This window comes from Alexandromys fortis, unplaced genomic scaffold (assembly GCF_014885135.2).
Source record: "Alexandromys fortis isolate MF-2015 unplaced genomic scaffold, M_Fortis_MF-2015_v1.1 scaffold_70, whole genome shotgun sequence".
NCBI classification, from domain to species: domain Eukaryota; kingdom Metazoa; phylum Chordata; class Mammalia; order Rodentia; family Cricetidae; genus Alexandromys; species Alexandromys fortis.
The window spans coordinates 2,585,797-2,603,024 of NW_026067955.1; the positions used below are offsets into that span (position 1 = coordinate 2,585,797).

The 17,228-nt window shown below is 45.6% G+C and overlaps 1 protein-coding gene across 21 annotated transcripts in view; it reads left to right on the forward strand.

Moving 5' to 3' along the window:
* Window positions 1–9,261: 9,261 nt before the first annotated feature.
* Celf6 (CUGBP Elav-like family member 6) overlaps window positions 9,262–17,228 on the forward strand; it is a 28,706-nt gene continuing 20,739 nt past the window's right edge. For 17 of the 21 annotated variants that reach the window (XM_050151857.1, XM_050151859.1, XM_050151865.1 and 14 more), the window contains exons 1-2: window positions 9,379–9,523; window positions 13,205–13,287. In XM_050151857.1, coding sequence (XP_050007814.1) covers window positions 9,379–9,523; window positions 13,205–13,287 — 228 coding nt within the window. Of the gene's footprint in view, window positions 9,524–13,204; window positions 13,288–17,228 lie in introns of all 21 variants that reach the window. The other 4 variants (XM_050151849.1, XM_050151852.1, XM_050151850.1 and 1 more) reach the window with 1 other exon arrangement.

Consider the following 17,228-nt stretch of genomic DNA (forward strand, 5'->3'; position numbering starts at 1 on the left):
CCTTTATTTATGGCTAGAAACCAAATATGAGTGAGAACATCCCATGTTCCTCTTTTTGGGTCTGGCTTACCTCACTCAGGATAGTGTTTTCTATTTCCATCCATTTGCCTGCAAACTTCAAGAAGTCCTTGTTTTTTACTGCTGAGTAGTACTCTAATATGTATATATTCCATACTTTCTTCATTCATTCTTCAATTGAAGGGCATCTAGGTTGTTTCCAGGTTCTGGCTATTACAAACAATGCTGCTTTGAACAGTACTATGAGCATATACTTTTGTTGTATGATAAGGCCTCTCTTGGGTATATTCCCAAGAGTGGTAAGCAAGCAATTAATTAAAGCAAGTTTTTTTATTTGTATGCAGGAGTTGCGCTGAGGTGGGATTCAAGAGATCAGCATTGGCTGTGAAGAAGACAAGGTTTTTATAGCTCAGGGGTAGGGGGTTTCCAAATGGGGAATTTGTCAGGCAAAATAGACAGAGTTACAGGAGCAGAACATAAGCACAGCAGTTACCCCTAACAACCTCCTGAAACAATGACGTGGTTACAGAATGGGCATAACAAGGTAGTCATAGGTGGGCATAAAATCTTTTGAAACAAAGGTAGGATTGCAAGGTGGTTACAAACAATGTTTTTGAAACAAAAACAAGATTGCCGTTCCTGGAACACTTGTAGTTAAGTGCAGTACAGAATCATTTGTAATTAAGGTTACAGGTGGGGCATAGAGCAATCCTTGAGAAACAGAGGTTTAGTCCTAAACAGGAGTGAACCTTGTCTTTACTGTAAGACAGCTTTTAAGACTAAGATGGAAGCAGACAGATTCTTCATTGCTCTTCCTTGGAACTCACTATGTAGCCCAGGTGACTCTTGAACTCATAACAATCCTCTTGCTCATAACAATACTCCTGCGAGTATTGGAATTACAGGCATGAAGCATCTAGTTTCCTCCTCTCCCCACTCCCTTGGCTCCTTCCTCTCCTCTCCTCCCCCTCCTAAAGTTCAAGGCCAGCCTGGTCTACAGAATAAGTTACAGGACAGCCAAGACTACACAGAGAAACCCTGTCTCAGAAAAAGAAAGAAAGAAAGAAAGAAATGTTGACATATGAGCGGCAGGGCTGCGTCCCCAACACCCCGGCCGCTTGGCTAGCTCATGCCCGAAATAATAACACACAAACTGTATTCATTGAAACACTGCTTGGCCCATGAACTCTAGCCCTTACAGGCTAATTCTCGCACCTGGACTAGCCCATTTCTAATAATGAATGTAAGCACCCCAAGGTGCGCTTACCGGGAAGATTCTAACCTAAGTCCATCCTGGGGAGCTTCATGCGTCTGCCTCAGAGCGCAGAGCTATCGTGTCTATCCGGCAGAGCTGAGCATGGCGTCTCTCCGGGAGCAGAGCAGAGTCTGACCTCACTTCCTCTTCCGCCCAGAATTCTATTCTGTTTACTCCTCCCATCTATGTTCCAAGCCATGAGGCCAAGCAGCTGGTTTATTATAACTTAACCAATGAAATCAACAGATTGATATATGACACTCCCACATCAAAGAAAGAAAGAAAGAAAGAAAGAAAGAAAGAAAGAAAGAAAGAAAGAGAAAGAAAGAAAGAGAAACTTGGAAATCATGTTTAATTTCTTCCATCCCAATTGTCATCAGTGTTTTCATTCTATGTCAACAATTCCTAGATCCATTTATTCCTCTGCACTGCCCCATCTTTGTTCAGACTTAACACACACTTCACTTAGACTTAGACTAGCATCCTATTGGATGCACTTGGCTCAAGCTTCTAGAAAACAGTTTTTCAATTTTAATTATGTATATATGTGTGGTTTTGTGTATTTGAGTACAGGTGCCCATGGAAGACAGAAGGGAGCATTAGATACCCTGCAATGGATACCGGAGGTTGTGAGTCTCCTCCCGTGAGCTGGGATCTGAACCCAGATGCTCTGGAAGAGCAGCGCGTGCTCTTAACCACTAAGAAATCTCGATTTCTGTTCACTCAGCGTGGAATGTCAGCTTCCTGCTTCTAGAGGACACCTGCCTTGAAGTGTCATTTCCTATCTATCACTCTACCCATGTTGTTTACAAAAAAAGAAACTGGCTTAAGCAAAAGAGGTGACACTTCCTCACCATGGGCATACAATATCAAAAATGCAAATTTCTGAGTTATGTAAATCTAGATAAACATCGGAACAAAAAAAAAACGAGCAAACAAACAATCAAAAAAAGAATAAGTGTAGTACAGATAAAAGAAGCCAAGAGATGTAACACACCGTAACCCCAACCCTCGGGAGGTGTACGAGGTAGGAGGCTCAGAAGTACACTCATCCTTGCCTAAATAATGAGTTTGATGTCATTCTGGCATACATGAGACCCTGTCTCAAAGCAAAACAAATAAACAAACAAAACCTAGATGTGTTACCGGGTGGTAATGGTGCATGCCTTTAATCCCAGAGAAACCCTGTCTCAAAAAAAAAAAAAAAAAAAAAAAAAAAAAAAAAAAAAAAAAAAAAAAAAAAAAAAAAAAAGAAGAAGAAGAAAAAGCCAAGATTAACAAAGTCTATTTTCAAGGAAAGAAAAAAAATTGCACTATAGGGGCTGGTGAGATGGCTCAGTGGTTAAGAGCATTGCCTGCTCTTCCAAAGGTCCTGAGTTCAATTCCCGGCAACCACATGGTGGCTCACAACCATCTGTAATGACGTCTGGTGCCCTCTTCTGGCCTGCAGACATACATACAAACAGAATGTTGTATACATAATAAATAAATAAGTATTTAAAAAAAATTGCACTATAGAATTGAGTTGATAACCAGACAGTACATTGTGTGTGTGTGTGTGTGTGTGTGTGTGTGTCCAGACAGGGTTTCTCTGTGTAGCCTTATCTGTCCTGCAGCTTGCTCTATAGACTTTGAATTCACTCAGAGCTCCTCCAGCCTCTGCCTCCCTAGTGCCTAGTGCCCGCCACTCCAAGGCCAGCTCAATAGACATTTTCCTTTTTTGTTTTGTTTTTTTCAAGACAAGGTTTCTCTTATAGCTTTGGATCCTGTCCTGTCCAGTAGACCAGGCTGGCCTCTGCCTCCCGAGTGTTGGGATAAAAGGCGTGTGCCGCCACCACCACACGACTCAATACAGATTTCTTAATTATTTCATATATGCTTCTTCGTATCTTCGGCTACTCTCATACAAATTATATAGACAGGGGCTGGAGAGGTAGTTGAGCCATTAAAGGTTAGTCTCACAATCAAAATGTCAAGATTAGCCTGGCGGTGGTGGCGCACGCCTTTAATCCCAGCACTCGGGAGGCAGAGGCAGGCGGATCTCTGTGAGTTCGAGACCAGCCTGGTCTACAAGAGCTAGTTCCAGGACAGGCTCCAAAACCACAGAGAAACCCTGTCTCGAAAAACCAAAAAAAAAAAAAAAGTCAAGATTATATACATGTATGTATATACATATAGACACATAGTTTTGTTTTGTTTTTTTTGTTGGACATGGGTTCAATGTAGTCCAGGCTAGTATTGAACTCACAGGTTAGCCCACACTGATCTTAAACTACTCATGATCCTCTTGTTTCTGCTTCCCAAGTTTAGAATTACGTACCAATATGCCTGGTTCACACACAGGTTTTATGGCCATTATCTATTCTTAATGGCCAATGCACAAAATAATTATGCAAAATATTGCCAGGACAATGCCAGATATTGAGTCATTATAAGGCTGGGTATGGTACGCGTCTTTATTCTCAGCACTTCGGAGGGGGAGACAGGAGAATCAGGAGGTCAAAGCCAGGCTCAGCAACAGAGTAAGTATGAGGCCGTTCTGGGCTACAAAAAAAAATAAATAAAACAAATGAGTAGATGGGCATGAGATTAAGTGCACCCCTTAATTCCAGCACTTAGGAGTCAGAGGCAGACAAATCTCTGTGGGTTTGAAGCCAACCTGATCTACATAGAGCGCTCTGGACCATCAAAAATACACAGTGAGACTCTGTCTCTAGATAAATAGATAGATAGATGATTGATAGATAGATAGATAGATAGATAGATAGATAGATGATAGATAGATAGATAGATAGATAGATAGATAGATAGATAGATACATTTAATTCATGACAAGGGTTTTGGTTCAGGTATAAACTAACTCAAAAAACAGGATATAAAACCTAGCCAAAAAAAAAAAAAAAAACCTAGCCAAGAGCTTATCCATACACAGACACTGAAATAGAGATTACATTGAAAATTAGCATGGGGACTTCTAATTTTTTCTGATTCTTGTGGAATAATGTTAGAAACCATCGTTTAGTCTTGCTACTTCTCCTATGAAAATAACATAGAACAAAAAGATGAATTTAAAAACAAGACTTAAACTGCATCTTCACTGAAGTAAGAAGAGAACTTAAAAATCTCAACCACCTCGACTCTGTGCTAATACCTGGTTCAAACACCTTGAGCTTCTAGAAATTTAAGCAAAATATACATCCATACACATCTTAATATAAATCCATCCATACACATCTTAATATAAATCCATCCATACACACCTTAATATAAATACATCCATACACACCTTAATATAAATACATACATACACACCTTAATCCAGGATTTAAAAGGTAAACAACTTTCAAAATTTAAGCCTTGAGGTTGGGGAGATAGTTTAGAGGTTCATAGTACTGGCTGTTCTTTCAGAGGACCTGGGTTTAATTCCCAGCGTCCAAATGGTTGCTAACAACTGTCTGTAACTCCAGTCCCAGGGAACCCAAAGATCTCTCCTGGTTTCCAAAGATGCCAGACACGCTTGTGGTACATGGACATTCATGCAGGCAAAACATCCATATGCATAAGAAAAAGAAAAAGAAAATTTTAAAAATTAAAAAAATATATATATAAGCCTATTACCTCTCATCTTTATAGAGTAGGTGACTGGGAACAGGTCTGCCCCTGGAGATGGTTGGAAAGGCTGGGAAACACTAGCGTGATGAAACGCTGTGAGAAATGACTCAGAGGAGATCTGAGAAAGACCAAGATCCAGCATTAAAAGCCTGGCATTTGGGACAATGTTCCACTCTGGGCACAACTGCCAATTCTGGATAAGCATTTTCTGGAAAACACTTTATATAATGCCTTAGGGATGGGAATTAGAAGTTGTAATCTCAGGTTCATAAAACATCCTCTGGAGTTGGGGAGATATCTATCTCAGTGGATAGAAGGGCCTGCTGTACAAGCATGAGGACCTGAGTGGGGATCCCCAGCACCCATGCTTGTTTGTTTTAAGGGCTAGTCATGGCCATAGACATGGTTATAATCCCAGACTGTGGAGGAATTGGGGACAAGCGAATCACTGGGCTTCCCTGCTGCCAATGTAGGGCAAGAGTCAATGAGAAACCTGTCTCAAGGTAACAAGGATAGAGCAGGACACATGACATCCTCTGTTGGCCTCTGCATGCACATACAGGGGTGCACCCACCTGCACATGCATATGAGTGCACACCCCCCCACACACACACCCTAAAAAACTCTCTACTCAAAAGTCCCAAAGATTGAGTGAGTTGGACATAGATCAATCGCTCTGGAGACGACAGCTCAGCTTTGAGTCATCTTAATCACTAAAATTTAGTTTGATTATCTCAAACTGATAGAGATTCTGGATGCCTTCCAGAAACAAATGTAAGTTCATTCTGGAGAAGAAAATCCTAACCTCCCCCAACCTCCAATTATTTCTAAAAATATTTTTCCAACACAATGCCTATCACATAATAAGAAGCATCCAGGCACATAAAGAGAATATTAATGAGGTAATAATGATAAAGAATTTCCCAAAATTAGTGGCAGACAACAAATCGAAGATTCAGGAACCTCGACGAGGGCGCAGCAGCATAAACACACTAGATAACAACCAGCGCTCATCTTAGCATATCATATTCAAACTACAAAAAACCAAAAACTTGGAGAACTGGGGTCAGGAGACAAGCCAGAGGAAATATCCCATTCACCTGCAGAGGAACAAGGGCTAGAATGGTGTGACATATTTAAGAAAGGAAAAATACACCCACCACTCTTGAATGAAGAAATGAAAAAAAGAGGCAAATAAATAGAGATTTCTCATGTTTGTGAATAGGAAGAGTCAAAATTGTTACAATAACATTTTTAAACAGTGTGTGTATGCACATGCATGTGGGTGAATGTATGTACATGTCACATTGCATATGTGTGGAGGTCAGAGGACCACTGTGGGATTCTAGGGAAGAATCCTCCATGTGGGTTCTAGCGAAGAACTCAGGTTATCAGACTTGATGACGAGTACCTTTATCCCCAGGCCATCTCCTCCAAGGGCCGCAAGAACAGGTTTGTTTCATTTTTTTCTTCCAATGTGGTTATAGCAACGCAAACCTCGTCAGAGTTCCAGGAAGCCATTTTATGGGTGTGGTGATTGTCATCTTAACACAAACTAGAGTCACCTGGGAAGAGGTAGCCTCATTGAATTTCTCTCATCAGATTGGTCGGTCTCTAGTCATTTCAGTGACGTGGGAGGGTCCAGCCCATTGTAGGCAGCATCTTCTTCCCTAGCAGGTGGGCCTGGACAGCATAGAGAGCTTGCTAAGCAAGCAGTGGGAGCAAGGCAGTAAACAGTATCCTCACAGGGTTCCTGCTCTGTTTGTTTGTTTGGTTTTGGTCTTTCGAGACAGGGTCTCTTCTGTGTCACAGCCCTAGCTGTCCTGGAACTAGCTCTTGTAGACCAGGTTGGCCTCGAACTCACAGAGATCTGCCTGCAACTATCTCCTGAGAGCTGGGATTAAACCACCACCACCCTGCTTTTTTGTTGGTTTTTCAAGACAGGGTTTCTCAACTATGGAGCCCGTACTGGAACTGACTCTGTAGACCAGGCTGGCCTCAAACTCACAGAGATCCACCTGCCTCTGCTTCCCAAGAGAGCTCAAATTAAAGGTGTGCACCACCACCGCCCGGTTCAGGAGGGCTTCTATGCCCTTCAGGACCACGACCCGGGGTTTCTGCTCTGACTTCCTTCAGTGATGGATGACTTGTGACCTAGGAGATGGGAGCTGAAATAAACCCTTTTCCTCCAAAGTTGTTTTGGACCATGGTTTTCATCTTGGCAATAGAAAGCCAACTAGTACAATGAGTGTTGAAAAGTTGATTCTAAAGTTTATATCTAAAGAAAAAAAGAGTACATACCACGATATCAAAAGAGAACAATGTGGAGTGTTGCCAGTATTTAATTTTCAATTTGTCACAAAACAAATAAAACACTTTTAAATTCAAAAGACCCAATCATATGTATTTTTAAAGTTACCTGCTTTAAATGTAGCTATGGTGCTGGAAGGCACACCTCAGTGGTCAGGTACTTGTCTCCTCGCAGGGATCAGTTCAGGGCTGGGTATGGTAGTCCACGCCTGCATTCTTAGCTCTGGAAAGTTGCAGCAGGAGAGAATCATGAGTTTGAGGCTAGCCTGGACTATGTGACAAGATCCTGTCGGAAAAAGAAAAAGTTGCTCCACCAAGAAGAAATCACAATTTTGAAAAATAGATGTACCCCACACAAACTACTAAAAATATGTGATTTCTAAGCTAACAAATCTTCAGCCCAGTGTGAGAGTGAGTGCCAGTGACCTGAGAACTTGGAAAGTGGAAAAGGAAGCTCAGTAGTTCAAGGTCCTACTCAATTCAATAATGAGTCCATGGCCAGCCTGGATGACGTGAGAGCCTGTCTCTAAAACAATAACATGGACTTGGAGAGATGGCTCAGCAGTTAGAGTCCTGGCTGCTCTTGCAAAGGACCTGGGTTCAATTCACCTTCTTCTGGCCTCAGAAGGCACTAGGCACACACGTGCTGTGCATACATGCAGGCGTGCTGCCAAAACTCTCATACACATAAAATGTTTACAAATTTACTCGTGTGTGCGCGTCTCTCTGTGTGTGTGTGTGTGTGTGCACGCAGCAGAAGAAACACATATGTGGAGACATGCTTGTTGAGATCAGAGGACAACTTTCAGGAGTGGGTTCTCTCGTTCCATGTTGTTGAGGGTCCCTCTTGTTTCTGTTCCTCTGCTACATGGCTCTCATGATTCTCGTTTCCTCCTCCCATCTTTGCCACAGAAGTGCTGGGATTACAGACGCGAGGCTCTGCATCTGGCTTTTCCATGTGGGTTCTGGGTATCCAACTCAGAATATCAAGCTTGTTCATTAAGGCCCTTCGCCTGTTTGTCTAGCTCGCCGTTTCTTCATCTTTATGAATGTGCGCTTGTGAAAAGGGAGGTAAACACTTTAGTATTGTGATTTGACAGATAGCGTTTAGATATTAACACACACGATTTATCAATTTCCGTTTCTTCTTTTGCCCTCGGCTCTGCAAATGCTAGGGGCACCTACGCCCTAACTTCTTTGACCCACAGCATCCTTTTCAGGAAAAGAAGATAACACTCCTGAGTAACAGAATAAGGAGGGGCCAGGCACGAGCGCTGAGTAAATATGGCTACATAAGTTCTCTTGCTCTCCTGAGAAAGAAATCCGTGCTTTGGGGCTTATTTTAGGATGCAAGAGACGAGAGTGTATTTGATACTCAGGAACGAGGAAGTGGTTGAAGAAACGAACGAAAGAGGTGTGTGGTGGAGCCCTGTAGGATGGGTTGCGTTTCGGTAGTAGGGACAGAGAGTTGGAAGCCCCATCCGCCCCGCAGAAAACGGTCTCGCTGTTGGAGGTGTGCAGGAAGGGATCGGCTCTGACTCCCGCAGACATCGCCACGCATGACGAAGCTACTTCCCATCCACTGCCACGCCCGCACACCCTCCACATACAGGGCAGCTGAGGGTCCGGTTGCCATGGAGAGCTGGAGCGCGTGAGCCCAGCCGCCCCTCCCGGCCCCCGCCCCAGCTCAGTCAACTCCCGCTCTGATTGGCCACCGCTATCTCATTATGCAAATCACTTGCGTAGACTGGCCCGGCTAGCTGTCTGACGTCACTAAGCTCGGGGCGCGGGTCAGGGGGGAGCTGGGGTTCGGGGTTGGGTTTAGCTCGCTAGGGCGGGAGCCCAGAGAGCTCCGAGGGGGGACTCCAGCCGGACTCAGGCGCCCCGCCCTCGACCACGCCCCTTTCCAGCCCGCCCCGCCCCTCGCTCTCGGCCGGGCCCCGCCCCCTGAGTAGCCCCCCGCCCTCGCAGCCGGGCCCCGCCCCCTCCCCCAGGCCCTCGCCAGCAGTCCGGGGAAGGGACGGCGGGACAAGCGGGACGCGCGGGAGGGCAGACGGGGCGGGGATATGGCCGCGGCTCCCGGAGGGTCTGCGCCGCCCTCCGGCCCCGGCCCGCGCCTGGCTTTCAGCACCGCGGACAGCGGCATCGGCATGAGCGGGCTGAACCCTGGTCCCGCGGTGCCCATGAAGGACCACGACGCCATCAAGCTCTTCGTGGGGCAGATTCCGCGGGGCTTGGACGAGCAGGACCTCAAGCCGCTGTTCGAGGAGTTCGGCCGCATCTACGAGCTGACCGTGCTGAAGGACCGGCTCACCGGCCTCCACAAAGGTGCGCGGGGTCAGCCCAGCCCAGCCCAACCCAGCCCCAATCCAATTAGAGCGCAGCCCAACCCAACCCCGGCCCCAAACGCAGGCCCAACCCCAGCCCTACCTTAGAGCCAGCCCAGTTCAGTACCTGTCCCACCTCAGCTCTGACCCCTCCCCAGGTCACAGAGCCCCAGACCCAGAATTTTCTCTTTGACATGCGCTTTCTGAGCATCACTCCGATTCCCTAACAGGTACTTCACTCTAACCTCCAAATCCCTTGCCACTTCTCACATCCCAACCATCCCCACCTCTCAGCTGGACCTCTCCACCATCCCTCCCTTCAGACACCCCAAACCCTGAAATTTGGAAACTTATTCTACCTTCCAGCTCTGGAATATACGATCTCCTGACCCCTGGACCCACGTATTTCCAGAGCCCTTTGGGGCCACCCTACTCAGGCCTAACCACTCACACACATCTTGGACTTGCACCCCTCCTTCTGGCCTCCAACCCTAGTGAACCCCCAAAGCCTCCATTTAACTCTTGTGTCTGAAAGCTTTAAACACCCCACAACCCTATTCTCTTCTTCAGAATTCAAATCTGTCTCATTTACACAGTCCCCTTACCTCCCAGGAGACTCTCAGAGACAAATGCTCTCTCACAGGTTATGTGACAATAACCCTGGTGTCTCATACATTTTTCCAGAACCCAACACTCTTTACTTCTGATTTGAATCCAGAATCCCAACCTCAGCTGGGAGCAGCCACCTTCCTGTGTCCCCTTCATCTTAGGTTTTCCCTTATGTGAATGCACTTTTTCACGTCTCATCCCACTCCTGTGGCTCTCTGCTCCCTCTCAGTCCTCCTGACGGCCTCCTGTTTTCCTTTCTTTGCTGGTTGATTTCAGACCAGAGCACTCTCAGGGTGGGGTTAGTTTAATGAGGAAGATGGAGATGGGGACCCTTCTCACTGACCTTCCTAGGAAGACAGAGGCACCATGGTCCTCTCCAGCCACACCCCTTTCTTCCTGTAGAGAAGGGAGGAGACTTGTTTACATGCAGAAAAGTCTGTCCAGGCTGCACTGGAGTAACAGAGCCAGAATCATATAATAATAATTTGAAGAGAAACGTCCTTATTTCCCCACTGGGAAATAAAGTGGCTTCAGGATTTTGGTGGGGGAAGGGTCACCAACTAGCCTCCATGGTCTTCTAAGAGAAAAGTGACAGGACTTGCAGGGCAGGTCCATTCCGAAGGCTTGTGAGCTAGCATCAGACAGCTACCTCCTTCCAATTGGAGACTCCAGAGCATTCCTTGGCGTGCTAAGGTAGGAGGCTTTGAGAAAATGTCCATGAAAGACCTAGGCCAGATGAGTAGGGGTCCATCTTCCACCCATTGGGATGAGGTTATGTTAAAGTTCCACAAGGACAAGTTCATATCATCCAGACACCTTACAGTGCAGCCCAGCTGCCTGTCTATATTCCTGCCCATCCATTTATGGCACCTTTTTCTAGACATTGAATTCAGCGGGTAAGCATAAAACTAATCTTTGTAGGTGATCTGTAGAATAAAGTGTGTGGAATAACAGCAATTCTCACTTAAACACGCGAGTGCTCAGAGTCTCCGAACTGCTCCCTCGTTCTCTGTTTCTGCTCACTAAGCTCTCATTCCTCCTGTCCCTCCCTATACTCCTCTGTCTCTTAAGCCATGCTTCTCTGTATTTCCACACTTCCATTCTTCCACCTTCTAACCCGAGCAATCTACGTGGGTTCTTTGTGGTGGTACCCGGACTCCTAAGCCTTTCATAAAGCCTCTTCCAGCCTAAGGTCAGATGTTATGGCTCTGGGGCAGAATGTATGTGATTTGGTCCCTAAACAATCTACACCTCTCCAAGGAAAGCGTGGCCTTGTGAGATCCAGAGGCAGCTTGGAGGGTCTCCAAGTCAACAACTCTCTCTCCCCAGCACCCATGATGTCTAAATACTACAGAGATTCATTTTCGTTTTCATGGCTGTGTATTGAGGGAACAGCCACCAAGCTTTGAAAACAACCATAGCCTGGTAATTCAAGATCCCAAACCCTGACCTGTTACTGACAAAATCTCTGGCTTCAGTTACCCTACTGATATGAAAAGCCTTATCTAAGAGTTCTCGATAAACAGTAGGTAATCCATCCATTGTAAGGAGGCAGCTCCATGCAAGATGTCACTAAAAAAAACACGAAATAAAACATTTCTCATTTGCTTTTCTGGTTAGCTATCTGAGCAGAAAACATCACCAGCTCCTAATGGCTTCCCACGTGCATGTGCCCTTCCTTCAGCCCCTCGCCTTCCTCTACTCAAAAGGTTCATTTTGAAAATACAGATCTTATCATGTCACAACCCCAGTGAAAATTCTTTAGTGCTCCTCCATTGTTCTTAGGGAAAAGCACACATTTATTGAGGTCTCTAAGGCTTTATGTAACCCAATCCCTGCATCCCTCCCTAGCCTCTCTGCTTGAATTCCCAAGGCTTTGCCATACTGATTTTCTCTCCATTTCTCCAACACATCATATTTTTACTCTTTCTACCTGAAATAACTACACCCCTCTTCTCAGCTGGTTCTAAAAGACTCACTATTCTTGTTCTTGAAAACTCAGTGTCTTCTGTTTTTATCATCATTATTGTTTGCTGGGGTTTGAACCTAAGGTCTCATGTATGTTAGGCAAGAAGTCTACCACTGGGTTACATCCCCACCCTCAGTGTCTTTTTGTAGATAGTCCTCAACCCTTGGAGACAGACTCAGGTGCTCCTCATGACACCCGGTCTCCAAGAACTCCTCTCCGTCTCTAACCTATCATAATGCCCAACCAAATAAGTAAGTATTGGATATTTTCTGATGAATGGGTTCTCAGTGAATATTGGAAAGAAAGATATCTACTTCGGTGTTTTCTAGAAGACTGCAGATTCTGAAGCTGAGCACAGTGGGATAGTAGGCCCTACTCTTTAGCTCAACCTAGACTCATTATCTTCCCCAATAACTAGACTTCTTTTAGAGGAGTCCAAACTGGGTCACAAATAACCCTTTATGGGCCGTCTTGACAGACCGAGGTCCTTGGATAGGATGAGGGAGTTTCTGGAATCGCCTCCTTATAGGAAGCTCTCAACCTGGCTTCTCCTACTTACAGGAAGCCTCAACAAAGCTCAAATCAAATTCATTTCCAAATTTCAAACTTCAGGAGGGGAAGTGTTGGGAAGTAGTTAGCCTTCAACCCTTCATGTCCCTCTTCTTTTTTCTGCCACTTGGAACTGGATTGGAAAGGAATTGAGACCGACCCTTGGAGACTATGAGTCTATGTCTAAAATAGATAGGCGTTGTGGGGGAGGGGTACTTTATTGAAGAAGGCAAAGCTGCTTAGGGAGGTTTAACCCTGATAGGACTTATATGGATGGACTGGGGAGGGAAGCTGTGGGATTGAATGAGCACAAGACTGGATATATGGGTACAGATATTTCTTGGACAGAAGGCCAGGAGAAAATGAGAGGAAGCCAGAACTTGGGACATAGGTCCCCAAGCATGTGAAGACTCCCATCACAGAACACTTCACAGGGCAGTATTCATGCTTACAGAGTAGTGACCCTAGGTTTGGTTTGTTGATTTATTTGGATCTTACCAAGAAGAATGTTGAAGGGTTTCAGAAAACTCCCTGAGCCTGGCTCTTCCTCCCCAGGCTGTGCCTTCCTCACCTACTGCGCACGGGATTCTGCTCTCAAGGCCCAGAGTGCACTGCACGAGCAGAAGACCCTGCCAGGGGTAAGTCAACCAAAGTTGAGGGTGGGATGGGTGGGAATCACCTCAAGCTTGGGACAATGCTCCACGTGCATGCCAAAGCAGCATAAAGGGTTAAGCTGGTACCAGCAGCTAGAAGCAGGGTCATCTACTCAGGAAAGGGATTATGTGTTCCTTGAACAAGTCAAGCCCCGTGTCACACTCAGTCTTCTGGCTCAAAGAAATGGGCTCAGACCCTTGAGCCAAGTGTTCCAACCTATGTTTTTACAAGAGACTTCAGTGATGTGAGTTAAGCTAGGATTTTTCCACTTTGGCTAAAATCATGGTTTTAGGGGTTACTTATCACTGCTGTGAGCATGTGTTTAGTAATATAGGGGAGAGACTCTGCTGAGTCAGTATCCTGTCTTCTCCAATCCTGTGGTCCTGGATGGTGCTTTCCTGTGGTTTTCTTCCTGTAATACATTTGGAGTACCTTGTCTCACCAAAATCATCTTCTCTCCATATTACAAAATATGGCTAATGTTAAAACAGTTTTTTTTTTTGGTTTGGTTATATAGTCACCCAGGATTATATGATCTGGTCTCAACTAATAGATGGTCACGGGTAAAAGAAAATCAGAACCAACCATTCATGAGTAGTGACAGTTAGGATCTAACATGGGTTGTCAAGAGGAAAACATACTTCCCAGCCTCATTTTCTCCTATCTGATTGTTGTGTCTAGAAAAAGAGCAATATTCAAATGTCACGAGTAGCAAAAGTCTGGGACAATGTCCATTTTAGACTTAAGGAGATTATTGGCTTTTAGAAAGAGACCAGGATAGAATAAAGGCACAAAGACATACAGAAATATTATGAGATATGTTCAAAGGAATTGCATATATATTTACATATATATGGTAAAATAAAGAATTAATGGGCTTTTAATATGAACACATCATAACATGATAATTAGGAATACTTGGTTTCCTATTTTTCAGACTTAGATTTAATCTCACCGTTGTTTCTGTCTCCTTCCACTCATACTTCAGTTTTTGCCCCTGTGGGCTGCACTAACAATGTAACTCCTTGGCTGGAGTAAGAAAGTCCCGGTAAATATGACTTTTGCCTTAAGATCCTGACAAAGGTCTTGGTTTTCTGTACATGGTCCCAGATGTCAAGAGCAAGATCAATGAGAATAAGAAACAGGTGCCCATTTCAGCTTTGCTCTATGAATCGGAACTTTCCAGGCACTTAACAATTCTGTGACCCTGGGCAAGTTTAAAGCCCGAGTTTTTCTGGGCACACCTTTAATCCCAGCTTTTCAGAGGCAGAGGCAGGCAGAGTTCCTTGAGTTTGAGATCAACCTGATCTATATAGTGCATTTCAGGACAACCAGGGCTACATAGTGAGACTGTTTCAAAAATACGATAAAACCTGAGTTTCTTCATCTATCAGACCGAATGTGTGGGCAGTGGGCTAAGTCATGGGAAGCGCAGGGCACTGCGGAAAGCAAGCCTGCAGCGTGGCTTAGCTGGTGCTGGTACTAGCAGGAACTGAAAGAGCAACAGTAGTAGGAGCAGTCGTAGAAAGCATCATTCGTCTAACCGTGGGAGCAAACCGTCCCTGCTGCTAGCTCAGGCATGGAGCACCCATGCAGGAAACAGTGCGGTAAAAATTCAGAGCTGGAAGAAACAGGTGGGTGTGAAGTGGATGGGCCCAATGTGGGGGGCAGGGGGAGAGGACTCAAGAGAGTCTGGGCCAGGATCCCACCGAGGGCTGCAGTTGAAGGGGAAACAAGTGGGGGATTTGGACTTTACCTGGAAAGCCCTGAGAAAATTAAGATGAGCCTGGGAGAAAAAGCTTCTGTAGAAGAGATGAACTGTACCGGTCGGGTTTTATAAGAATGGGTGTTCCCGAGAGAACTGGAAGGATTCTAAGGGAGAAAAGCAGCATAGTAGTAAGCAGCAGTTATCAGCACCAATATTCATGGCTTTTTACATGTTCCAAGTCATTTAATACAAAGAAGGTATCGTTACTGGGTCCTGCCCCGTGCGTGTCCCCCCCCCCCCGCCCCCCAACTCACCGATGAGGCGACTGAGAGTCTCATAGTGAGCTGCCCAAGTTCATGTTTGAGAAGTTCTGGTCATCAAGCCCAGTCAGTCTAGTCTTTTAATTGCCCCACTATCGCGTGAGCTAACTTGGTAGCAGAAGGGGCTTAGCTTACGGCTTAGCTTCTGAAGAGTGTGGCAGTTGAGGACTTGTGCCTCCTCCCACCCTTCTATCTGCAGACCTTCCGTGTGGCCTGCTTTCCTCTGCTACTGCCAGGATTGGCTTTATTCGCCCTTCTCAACTTAACGAAGTGAAAATTAATATTTAATTATCCTCTTAAATGAAAATCAATGACACTGTTGGCTAGCCCCGACAACAGCCAGGCCATCAATCTTTTCTCTGAGCCTGCCAGGGGCAGCAGCAACTTTCACCAGAGAGGACCGGGCACCCAGCCTTCTGTATGCACTAGGTCCTGGGCGTAGCCGCCACCTGCTGGAGAATCAGGGTTAAGACTTCTGTCTGCGTTTTTGCTGGACTCTGGCAGGACAGTAAAGGGAAGGAAGCCTGTAAAGAAAGCCTGAATCTTCACAGGAAATAGCACAGTTTGTTCTGGAGTGAGACCCCCCTCAGATCCTCTCCTTTTACCCACTGCCAGTCTCTACCACCTATTGAAGCTTAGCTCCCTACTCAGAACTTCCCTCAAACTGAGACCATCTGCCATTGCTCTCAATTGCTGAAGCCTCTTCCTGACGAAGCTACTGCTCTTTCTTGGATCCTCACTATAGTTCTACAATCAACCTGAAGAGAATGAGGCCAATTTTGACCCCACTTTTGGGATCAGGAGGGTGTCCCTTATTGGTCTATCTCCCTACCCATGACCACCCTTCTTTGGGGAACCTACCCCTTTAGACACTGTGAAGGAGACAGACACAACCAAGTTGAGGAATGTATTTGCTTGCACAAATTGTGTCCTGTGCAAAACAGCTTGGGAGGAGAGAGAAAATAGAATTTAAATTCTATTACATTCCGTAGACCAAGTCATGACCTCAAGAAGCTCCAGCTCAGAAGTAATCCTTTGCACTCCATTGGAGTTAGACCTGGACATGTACAAGAGTCCTCAGGAGTAGGGAAAGGAGGGTGCTACCAGATGCTTTCTTCACATCTGAGGTCTGGAAACCTAACCACCAAAGACCACTCCTGAAATTCTGAGGCTAATGTGAGAACTGACGGGACGATGCCTCCCAGCAAAGATGGCAGTGGCTGTGAGTGGGTGGGGGTGCTGTGCATGCTGGGTAGGGGAGACGGGACACAGGAGTTTGCCAGTCAGTTGTGAGTGGCTTTAATAAGTGTTAGGGATGAAGATTTGAAGATTACTCTGGCTACAGCCCCGAAGACTGAACTGAAAATGGAGCAATAGTGGAGGCAAGGTGGCCCTGCAGGACAATGTTGCTTCTGAGTAGGTCAGTGGTGGAGTGTGCTGCTCTGGAGCTGGGGTGGTGCAGTGATGGAGAGGAAAAGGTGGGTTTATGGTGTGCAGGGGGACCCTAGAGCTCGTGGGATTGATAGGGGCTTATGGTGCGCAGGGGGACCCTAGAGCTCGTGGGATTGATAGGGGCTTATGGTGCGCAGGGGGACCCTAGAGCTCGTGGGATTGATAGGGGCTTATGGTGCGCAGGGGGACCGTAGAACTCGTGGGATTTGATAGTGAGCTGGGTTAGAAGAAGTGTGATAAACTGAATACTGGTGGCTCACATCTTTAATTCCAGCACTCAGGAGGCAGAGGCAGGTGGATCTCTAAGTTTGAGACCAGCTTGATATACAGAGCGTGTTCCAGGACAGCTAGGATTGTTATACAAGGAAACCCTGTCATGAAAAACAAACAAAAAAAAAAAAAAACAAAGAAAACAAAATTAAAAAAAAAAAAAAGAAAAAAAGAA